General features: G+C 46.6%; 1 protein-coding gene across 1 annotated transcript in view; it reads left to right on the top strand.

Annotated features, from left to right (window-relative positions):
- The first annotated feature begins 6,469 nt into the window (after nt 1-6,469).
- Nucleotides 6,470-11,151, top strand: part of LOC149326757 (ATP-binding cassette sub-family C member 1-like) — an 80,682-nt gene continuing 76,000 nt past the window's right edge. The window contains exon 1 of the mRNA XM_089563813.1: nt 6,470-6,624. Within this exon, the coding sequence (XP_089419939.1) occupies nt 6,595-6,624 (30 nt within the window). The 5' untranslated portion in view covers nt 6,470-6,594. The remainder of the gene's footprint in view (nt 6,625-11,151) is intronic.

The following is an 11,151-nucleotide window of genomic DNA, read 5'->3' as shown; positions in this document are numbered from 1 at the left end:
GCTGTGCCAGTATCGTCCAGACTAGCGTGTTGCTGCTCTTAAATAGAAGCAGGCCTTCAATGTTGGCCTGCAGAGTGAAGCCAACAAGGATGTCAACAAGGTGCCATATTTCCAAAGCTCGAAGCAGTCCATTCTGTAGACCAAAGTGTACATATTGGCCACCAGTCATTCGCACGATTGGTATGTGCCGGGGAGAGGACATTAGGGCCTGGTAAGTTTTTGGAAGGCTTGGTAAGTACAGCCTAAAGATTCCAAGCACAGAATTCACTGTTGTTCTTCTGACCCGGTGTTTTACAGCCCAAGCCTTAAGGTGACCTCTTACGCTGTTTGCAGAACCACTCACACTGCCGGCACAGTCCTCCACATTCGTTGAAAGCTCAAGCAAGTCCAGCTCGCTGTGCACCGCTGGATCGAACTCGGAATCAATCACTGGAGGGGAGTCTCCACCAAAATCTCGATGATGAAGTGACTCTGACAGCGCTGCAGTCCGTCAGGGGCTCAAAACTGCGCTGTTTTCTTCAGATTCACAATTTAGTTCTTGAAGGGATGAGCTTTCTTCAGCTGACTCACCAGCCATTCTATCTGCCACGACCTGAGCATATTTTCTTACTTGCTACACATATCGCGCACTGGAAGTCTTGACCAGTCTGAACACATGGTGCCGCTTGGATCGCAGGAACCGCTGGATGACAAAAGTACAAAAACCTTGGTTCCTCCTTCGAGGAACCTTGCGAAGCAGGGTACCCTAAGGATTTCGTGGGTTCAGTCGCCGAAAACCTCCTGAAAAAGAAACTCCGGAAAAAACGTGACACCACAGAAGAAACGAAGAGCAAGGTGGCTGTCATTCCGTACGTCCATTGTCTCGCTCACAACCTCAAGAAAATAGGAAAAAAGGCAAACGTTCGCGTGGTGTTTTCAGCTCCAGAGAAACTGAGTGTGCTATGCAAAAGATTCCTGCCCTCCGCACATCGCTCTCAAAAGCAGCAGTGTACCATCCGCCACAGGAAAAGATTTGTTAAGTGTACTGAGGGCATTGTGTGCAATATTCAGCTCTTTTGTGGCAGGCAGTGTATTGGACAATCTGGTAGGTGCCTGAACGATAGGCTTCGGGAGCACAATAACAGCATGAAGACATATACCCGCAGCAATCTAGCTTTCCATTGCAAAGATTGCAAGTGCGTGCCTCTTTTGGATAAATGCTCAGTCGTTGCCAAGAGTAGAGATAAGCTAACTCGCGAAATTGTGGAAGCTGCACAGATTGCTGCCTTACAAGATAACTGTGTTAGTACACCGTCCATTTCCTTGTCTAAACGAGAGCTGGCCTTCTTGGGTTCAAAACATCCGTGATCTCCCATTTTTTATCGCATCTTTTTTTCAATTCATTTTTTTCTTTTAGGTCAGCGCATGCGCTACTTTTGCTCAGGTTCCGTTCACTTGGTTGGTTTTGGCTTTCTTCATCAGTCGGAAGTTAGCGCCTCTGTTGTGGTTGTGTGTTCTCTCCCCTTTTGTCCGTCGTCCTGGTTTTCCGCTACTCTTATGTTAAGAAATTGTTTGCAGTCCTGTGGCGGTCCAGAGAGTTATTTTTTAATTCCGGCTTATTAAGTAATTAGCTTATATCAAATATGCAAAAATTTAAATATTCACTTTACAGTCACGTTCATTTCGTTAAGTTATAGAGAGGGTTACGACATAACCGATCCTGATTCTTCTACCAACGTATCTTCAGCGCAGTCCTTTTTCCCCAGCTTAGTCGCTTTGGGACGTTAAACCCCATAAACCAACCTTTCAATGAAAGCCCGCGAAAAATGAAAAAAAGAAACCGCGCGGTTGCGCTACCGTATCCTGTAGCGCTGCCAAGCGCGTTCTGCATGAACGAAGCGTACGCGCTCAGAGAGAGAGACTCTTTAATGAAGAGCAGAGAATTTAGCCGGCGTTTTAAAAATCGCTGGCATGCTACTCTGCGTAGGGAGGGGAATTTGGGAGATAAAGACAGAAGGAGAGCACAGTGGAAGAGGTAAAAAAAAACGAAGATAAAATGCGGCCATGAAATGGGTACAAAGGATGCAATGGCGAGTATTGATGTAACCTATGGAGTGATGGAGTGCATAGTCCGTCAAATGGGCTGACGAAGTTCACCGTGTTGAAGTGAGCGGCCGACGCCGCTCTCAGCATTGTGTTGAAATTCACAAGAGCGATGTGACGAAATAGTTGGCACTGCATTTTAGAAGGACAGTGCTAGCAACAGGACGCACACCTTCCTTACCCCTTGTGTCTCTCCTTGCTGTGTGTACTGTAGCTAGCGCTGTTCTTTCGAAAATAGTGTTGAAACTACCAGCAAATTCTTCCGTGTTCTGCGAGCCATGATTTGCGAAAACTGATAAGCAGGATACCGATAGCCAATTGAGATAGGGTTTTTACGGGGAAATCGCACAGAAAAAGCAAAAAGAAAGAAACCGCTGTGACGTCGTCTGTTGGAACGCAGCCTCCGCCTTTTTCTATTTTTATCATTTCGCAGATCGTCGAAGTGAGCAGCGGCCACTCACTTGGACACTGTTAGCGCTCCCACGTTTCGTCCTTTCAAAACATGGTTTGGAGCGCAGGAATATGTTAGCACATTAACGCACTCACGTGTTTTTTTTTTAATATTTCGCTCGTTGTCTGTCAATGCCGGAAAAAAATGAACCTAGTAGGAGATACTTTGTGCTACAAAAAACTGGGTTGGTTTTTTCCTAACCCCCCTCTACTCGGCTGCTGACCCGAAAGACGCGGGTTCGATCCCGGCTGCGGTGGTTGAATTTCTATGGAGGCGAAATTCTAGAGGCCCGTATACTGTGCGATGTCAGTGCACGTTAAAGAACCCCAGGTGGTGCGAAATTTCCGGAGCCCTCCACTATACGGCGTCTCTCATAGCCGTAGTCGCTTTGGGACGTTAAACCCCATGAACCAAACCAAACAAGTTAATGAAGCCCACGTGACCGTAAAATGAGTATTTGAAAATTTGCGTAATTAATCTTATCTAATTACCTATTTCTGAATAATTTAATGAATACTCTGAGGGAATGGCGTAGACAGCAATATTTTTCTGTTGGTTTTGTACGCCACCGGCAAAAACGTAAAAAGATAGCCTGCGCCCTAATAATGTCGTAGTCATATCTTCTACTGCAATTCAGCCGAATGGTTAGTTGTTTCGTTCACCGTAATATCTAAAGAAATATACGAGCGCACAGATGACTCCGAGGACTTGATCTGCAAATAACATTAATTTTCTCATACACAAAAAAAAACACTCGTACGAAAAATCGCATCGATTTGCGATATTTTCACATGATATACAACAACACAAAAGCTTCTGCTCTACAGCAAAGTCAGCAACTGAGAACAAATGACATTTGTGAAAACTTCTACCCCATGCATGTGAACCTGCGCCCAGCCGCAGAGGTGCGGATAGTTTATGGTGTGGATAGTTTATGTTCGTTTGAGGACAATGCAAAGGGTAAAAAAGTAGGCTGACGTGAAAAGGTATCTTTAATTTGGCCAACATCTCACACAATTAAAAGTAGTACCATAGGTCGTGTGATGGCGATGAAGAACGTCCCTTTCCGCAATAACTTCCGCTTTCTACATAGAGCCGCGACAACTCACACCAATCTTTTCGAGAAGAAAACGGCACTCTTGTTATTTTCGTTTTTACATTTTAATATCGATGCGGTGTGTAAATAGCATGGACGCAAAAAAAGGTTGATCGGGGGGGGGGGGGGGGGGGGGGTGCAGCGCTCAGAAAATTTCCGGTTTTTGTTCTGGTACCAACCCCCCCCCCCCCCCCCCCCCCCTGCCTACGCCCTTGCTCTGAGGAGCGCCACACGACGGGAAACAATGTCAATAGGTTTGACCCAGCTCCAGTACGACACTTTTCTAAATTATTGATGTTTATGTAAAACACCTGTATATACTAGGAGCTAGAGCCAGAGTTTATTTATTTATTTATTTATCATCATACCCACAGCGCCATTGGCTGGCATTACAGTGGGGGGGTAGAAGAAAAAGTACACAAATGCCACCGCGTGCAGGTGGTTACAAAAAAAAAGATAACAATGAGATAGAAAGAACACGGAATTATTATACACAAAAATGTCACAGCATGGAAGAAAATGAATCATTTGATAATATGGACACTACTTCCTCAGGCAGCTTGTTCCATTCCGAAACCGTTTTGGGAAAAAAAGACATTTTAAAAAGGTCAGTCCGGCACCTGTATTCTTTAACTTTAAGTGAATTATCTCTACGTAAAGACACGTAATCAGGGTTGGCTATATATTTGGTTCTGTCTATTCCAGTTCTAGAATGAAATATATTATGAAATAATTTTAAACGCAGTACTTTCCTACGTTTTTGAAGTGAGTCCCAACCCAAAGATTTTTTCGCGCTCGTTACACTAAAATATCGCCCATAGTTATTGAAAACAAAACGAACGGCCAAATTCTGAACTCTTTCTAGCTTTTGAACGTCAAGCAAGGTTTTCGGATCCCAGACAGTGCAAGCATACTCAAGTATGCTTCTAACGTTTGTATTATACAGCAGTTCTTTAGTCTTTAAAGGGAAAAGTTTAGCGTTACGTCGCAGGAAACCTAAAACACGACAGGCTTTGGCAGTAACGAAATGCACGTGACGATGCCAAGACATTGAACTTGTTAAATATACACCAAGATATTTAAATTCCAACACTGAAAGCAGTCTGCTATTATTTATGTTATAAGTGAAAATATGGGGAACCTTCTTTTTAGTGAAACACATATGTACAGATTTTTGTAAGTTAATATGCATTCTCCAGTTCTCACACCACTGGGCCACTTTACACAAATCCTGTTGTAATGCATCGCAGTCACTTTGATCGTTAATAATTCTATACAATACACAATCGTCCGCAAAAAGACGCATGTATGAAGAAATACCTGAAAAGATGTCATTCATGTAAATTATGAACAGTAATGGGCCCAAGACGGATCCCTGAGGCACCCCTGATGTTACAGCCACCTCATGCGATTGTTTCCCGTTGACAACAACACATTGACGCCTAACGCTCAAATATTCTTTTATCCACCTAATAACGTTCTCATTTATGTTGTACCAGTATAATTTTTGTATTAATAAGGAATGTGATACAACGTCAAAGGCCTTCTTAAAATCTAGAAAAATACAGTCAACAGAATATCCCTTGTCTAAAGCACTTGACAGGTCATGTACAAATTCGGTAAGCTGGGTGACACACGAGTAACCACTGCGAAAGCCATGTTGATTAGTATTTAATAATGAATGTATACTAAGATGATTCATAATACTAGTATAAAACACATGCTCTAAAACTTTGCATAATACACTGGTCTAGGACACTGGTCGATAATTTGAAACAACATTCCTAGGTCCCGATTTATGTATAGGTACAACATTAGCAAGCCTCCATTCATCAGGCAAGGAGCCTTCCTGCAATGACTTTGTGAAAAGAATTTGAAGGTACCTTGACAACGCAAAAGCGCAAGAAGAGAGCAGGATCGTAGGTAAGCCGTCCGGACCGGTGGCACTGTTATCTTTTAAGCGTTCTAAGAGCGACACAATTCCTCGCTGATCAAATTCAATGTTCTCCATGGGTTCCGTACAGTTACGGATTTCCTTTCCACGCACCACTCACGCGCTTATTGGCCAAGCGCGGTGATGCAGCTTCGAAGCATCCATGCACTGCAGAGAAGCCAACACGTCCACACCATTTAGTGCTCGTCTTCGGCCGGAAGCTCTCTGGTTCATCAACGGCCATCGTGATTCGAGAGCTTTTGTTTTGCCTCAATGCACATTCATAAGAAAAGTTGCGTTTGTGTTTAGAACTCATAGTTTCAAGACAAGGTTTCCCCTATAATCGAAAAGGAGGCTACGAAGGAAACCCTACTGGTAACTCATACTTGTAGTGTTTACAACAGATGGCGCCAGTCGTCCACACAGAGAAGGAGCAAGCTGTCTCGCGACAATACTTTTGTCGGAATAAGCGGAGTGCGTCATCATAAGTTAATACACTTAACACCACGCTTAAGAGCGCCGTCTTGTCGTCTTAACCCGGATGCTCAAAACTTAAAAATGGCAGATCTTTGCGCTAATGTGCACAAGTGGGAAGCAAACACCGAAATTCGAGTCCACGCGATTCTCGGCGCGAAATTTAAAGCAATAATCCTTGTTTAAACTGTATTTAGGATGACCAATGCTGGTAATATGAAGCAAGACCTTTCGCTTTCTCCAATATTGTCACAACAAAATTTATTCAGTTGTCTGTCGTTAAACGCATTGTCAGCAGTGCGACGAACCGGAAGGATCGAAAGCGGATGTATAGGAGTGGCGCGCACGGCGGATTCCTCGCACATTATCTTGGCGGCGCCGCCTGCAGGCGAGGAGGAGACATACGACGCTCGCAGATTAGCGTTATCGCGCCGCCGTCATCTCATTCCACGGTCGGCGCCCACCCGGAGCTGACGGTAGTCGAGCAGCGGCTGTCCATCCGGCGAGCGCGGTGCCGGGCACTCTGGGCCTAACACCGGCGAGTCGACGACGCCCAGCATGGATTCCTTCTGCGGTTCGCCGTTCTGGGTGAGCCCTGTTGTGCGATGCACACCTCCGAGCTACGCAGCTTGGAGCTCCTATTTGTTGACGGGTGGCAGCCTTTTTGCTTGCACTTCAGGTGCCGCTGAGCAGTGAGCAACGCTTCGGCTGTAGCATCACTGAAAACAGAACAGAAATCTCATGAAGGACGGGACGAAAAAGTGCTTGTTCTTGCCTGCATTCTTTAAATATGGTGAATAAAGTGAGCGAGGAGTAGCGGAACTAGTTACGTTTGGTTACCGACGTTTAGAGGCAAAACCGGCAGTCCGCAACGCAAGCTATAGCGAAAGCGCAGTGACATTGTAATGTCGGTGGATAACAGGCACAACACGGCGTCTCGTCAAGCGCCTGGCTTAGACAGCGTGGTCTCGCGGGTTCGGGACTTCCGCGTAACTTATCAGCAAACACGCGGGCAAAAAGCCAACAAAAAGTGCGTTTTGTACCGTCTGTACGCGTTTTTTAAAGTAACCAGCTTGTCCTCTCAACAATAGTTGACTTAGGACCGCTTTTCGTTGTGGTCCTGCCACTGAAACGTTTTGCGCCAATAAGAATGGCGTGCATTTTCGGGGAAGGAGCGGGCGCTGTACTGGCCCGCGCGAGATGCACTGCAGACGTCCGCAGCCGTACTCAAGACGCAGAGGACACTCGCGTGATGCGCACGCTTGGCGATCTTTACCAACCTTGCAAGAGCAGGCACGGACCCGCCCCCCTTGGCGGAAGGGGAGGGGTCACTCCTCCATCTCAGGGCTTTTAGCTTGGGCGACTTAATGTGCGAACAGTATGAAGCGTGTACTACCTGACCTAACCATGTGCACCTCGTACGCAGTAAGATTAGTAATTTGAGACTATTCCCAGCGAACTCGTGGTCTGATTTCGCAGGGCTGAGCACACGCGGAGCACAATGGCGAAGCCACGTTTACCGCCCCCTGCCGTGATGCCTTACCGCTTGCAACGGCTCACGACTGAGGAGGAACTGTCGTGCCATGCTAGAATTGACTTCGCGAGCGGATATTTTGCGTAACCACTTTTAAAACGAATACGACGTGAACGAATGTCTTCACGCTGCCTCCAACATCGATTAATCCCTCGTCCAACCAGTCATGCTGTCAATTGCTTTCCCGGTTGTAGAGTTCGTCAAAATTTTGCGGGGCGTGCGAGCTCGTGGCACAATTCGGTCTTCACGCCGTCAAATGACTCGCAACCCGCTGTCGACACACGCTTTGCGCGTGCCCGCTTTTTTATTCCTCGCAGGTGTTGATGCGTTAGCATTAGAGCTGTGCTCGTACCAAATCCACGCCGATGACGGACAAAATTCGCTGGTTGGTCGAGAGAGGTCAGGTGGCCTTATGACTTCATCACAGCCAGCCGAACGGGTTGTGAGCAACCTGATTTGTAGGCGGCAACCAAGATAGTCATTAGAAATCGAAACTTAGAACAAAATGCGGTATGTGGCATCGTCTCTGAATATTGGATACCTCCTTCAACTAGCAGCTTGAACATGACGGTTCACGAACTGACAATTGACAACAAACTGACGCAAACTCGCACAGAATTTGCAACACAAGCTGCAACAAATGTGAAACCTAATGTTATCGCAGTTACTCAAGCGTCGCCATAGTTTTTCTGTCCTCCCCCTTGGGTTATGCGCCCTGTAGGTAGATCAGGACTCGCGCCTGGTGCCCACCCGTTGAGTTCTTGGCGTGAAAGTGGGAAACGACATGCGGACATCGCGTCACGCACTGTAGTGTCGATGTCTCATCTGCTTTAATATTAGGCGTGTCCCATTCCTCGCGCGAGCTCGGCCTCGATGCGTGCAGAGTGCACCGCTTTACGCAGTAACACCTGAAACCAATGCCTCTCGGAGACTCCAGCTTCGCACACCACTGGACTCGCGGATGCATCTGATGGTATTATTGCCAAGTATTTAGTTTGCTTGGTTCTTTCACGCGGCAAAAAAATTGCGAGTGGTTTAGCTCTGCTATGCCAGGATATACGTAGCGTGAGGTGAGGGCGAGGTGTCCACATCTCGGTGGACACCAGAACCAGAGGGAAGGCGCATAACTGCCCTCTTGGAACAGTGGACACCTCAACCGTGCTTTAAGTGAAGTGGCGGTAGTGACAGGTTTGTTCCTTAACGAGACAGTTCTTGCACGTCGTACAAACCCTCGTCACGGCTCCGCCTTCTTCGCCCCACTCAGACGCCGCCAAACTCAACGTTTCACACATTTCGCTACTTACCGGCGTCAAGCAATTTAAGTGCCCTAGTCTTTCAGACATGTCGCATACATATTCAAACGGACTGTGCACAAAGTCGGCCTGAAAGGCACCGGCACTTTCACTGAGTTTCACCGTGTAGTCCGTCGATCGGCGAGTCTTGACATCGTCTTGAGGCTGCTGCTGAGAGGCCCCGGCACGCGGCTCAGTCTCCTGGCGACGCCGCTTTGCTACGCGTTCCTCTCGTTGCTCTGGTTTGGCCCTAGCCTGTTCGTTCTTCCTCTGGTTAACCGCTAGCTGCTTGGCAACCACTTCAGGATCCGGCGAATTGAACTTTTTCCGCTCTTCTACGCCGCTCAGCAGATGCTTTGCTAACCTTCTCCATGGCTGTAGCTTGGCTGTCGTTCCTCATCTTCTCATTCTTGTCGGGACACCAGCTGCGCAGCTGCGACGTCACTCGCTCCTCGCGCATGCGCAGCTTGGCTCATCCATGCTCACGCGAAACTGCTCATTTACGGCCAGTGTAGCTCACGCTACAATAAACCTTACGTTCATTGGGAAGAAAGCGGGAAACAGTGCTATGGGCAAACAGTCGACAACACACGACTGCGCTGACTAACAACCAAATATATTTTCTGCAGGCTTGAAAGCGTATGTGGAGGAAACGGAGCGATCATATGGACTAACAAAAACCAAACGAACGCGAAAATGAGGCCAAGAAGGGGGCTAAAAATGTGATAGACGCCCATATTTCCATATTGTCACCGATTGGAGAGGGAAGGCTAAAAGGTTAACTGAGACAAAAAAAAAAAACTGTTTGCACCGTCCTACACAACTAACACAGACGAATGGCTAACGCACGTGTGACCATGCTTGAGAATGTTGCAGGGCTCTGAAACGAGTCTTTACTTTTGGCGATGATAGTAGTGTTAAATATCTGCTATCTTTACACTCTCTACAATGAACAGCTAAGTGCTTGTGACATGGTTGGGATTTTATAAAAGCAGCAAGTTTGGCTAGCTGGTTTTCGTTTATTTAGCATTGAGTGCTCCGTTTACAACTAGGACATGAAACGGACGAGAGAAGCACTTCGTCTGTTTCTTTTCTTTCATATCGTCGTTTGTCAAAGCAGCGCAAACTCAAATAGTTCCTTCGGTCATTTGTTTGGTCAAAGGCGAATACTGACGCATTATCCTTTCTCACGACAGCAGAATCTTGTAAACTTCAGGAGAACATTCAGTACATATTCAGTCGTTTGCTATTAGGTGGTGATATTGAGTCGAACCCTGGTCCGATGACAAAGGCGCAAGAGGAGAAGCTTGACTTAGTGAGCGATGCAATTAAGCGTCTCGAGACAAATAACGCGAGCCTTCTAGAATCTGTAAAAAAAGCTCTAGAAATGCATAGCATCCTTAAGAAAGACTTAGACGCGCTAACTATACGCGTCGATGAGCTTGAATCCAAATGTGTGCCTATGCCTCCAACGCAACTTCCAGAAACCTGTGACAGCAACGTTTGCAAACTCCAAGAGAAAATTGATGACCTCGAAAACCGTTCACGAAGATCGAATGCACTGTTTTTTGGCATTGCAGACATCGACCATTCAGAAACGTGGGACAGTACCGAGGCTATAGTTCGAGAATTTTGTAAAAATAAACTGGGCGTTTCAGTACAGTCTATTGCCAGGGCCCACCGCCTGGGTCGGTTCTGAGCCGAGAAAAATCGGCCAATAATAGCTAAATTCTACAATGAAAAAGAAATCGAGGCTCTGCTCAGCAATGGCAGCAAGCTGAAGGAAAGATTTCAGGATAGCACGGGACTACTCAGTTGCTGTGCGCGATAAGCGCCGAAAGCTTTGGCAGTTCTCGAAATCAATAAAAAAGGAGGGTGATCGTCCCCGCCTTGCTTTCACCAAGCTCATTCTAAATGATGACGCTTATGTCTGGGACACGGATGCCAACTGCGCAGTCCGTTTACAAACATCTGGAAATGATGCGCCACAGGCAGGGGACGGCGCCCACGGAAGTGCTGACGAATGACCCAATCATTCTCCTGCCTGAGCTCAAGTAATCAACCCTTCTTTGCCGTCAGTTCATAAACCTTGTCATGATAGCGCATTAACTTTCCTCTATACAAATACCAGAAGTATCCTCTCTAAAGCTGTTCCCATTTCCTCGCTCATCGATTCATGCTCAGCATCCTTAATCGCGTTCACGGAAACATGGCTTACGGACAATGTTCCCGACGACAGCATTTTTGTTACCGAGGCGACGTTTAACATATTTCGCTGCGACAGGTCAA

The sequence above is a fragment of the Amblyomma mixtum genome, chromosome 10 (assembly GCF_055824585.1).
Source record: "Amblyomma mixtum isolate Tamu chromosome 10, ASM5582458v1, whole genome shotgun sequence".
NCBI classification, from domain to species: Eukaryota; Metazoa; Arthropoda; class Arachnida; order Ixodida; family Ixodidae; genus Amblyomma; species Amblyomma mixtum.
This window is presented reverse-complemented; position numbering and strand designations above follow the sequence as displayed.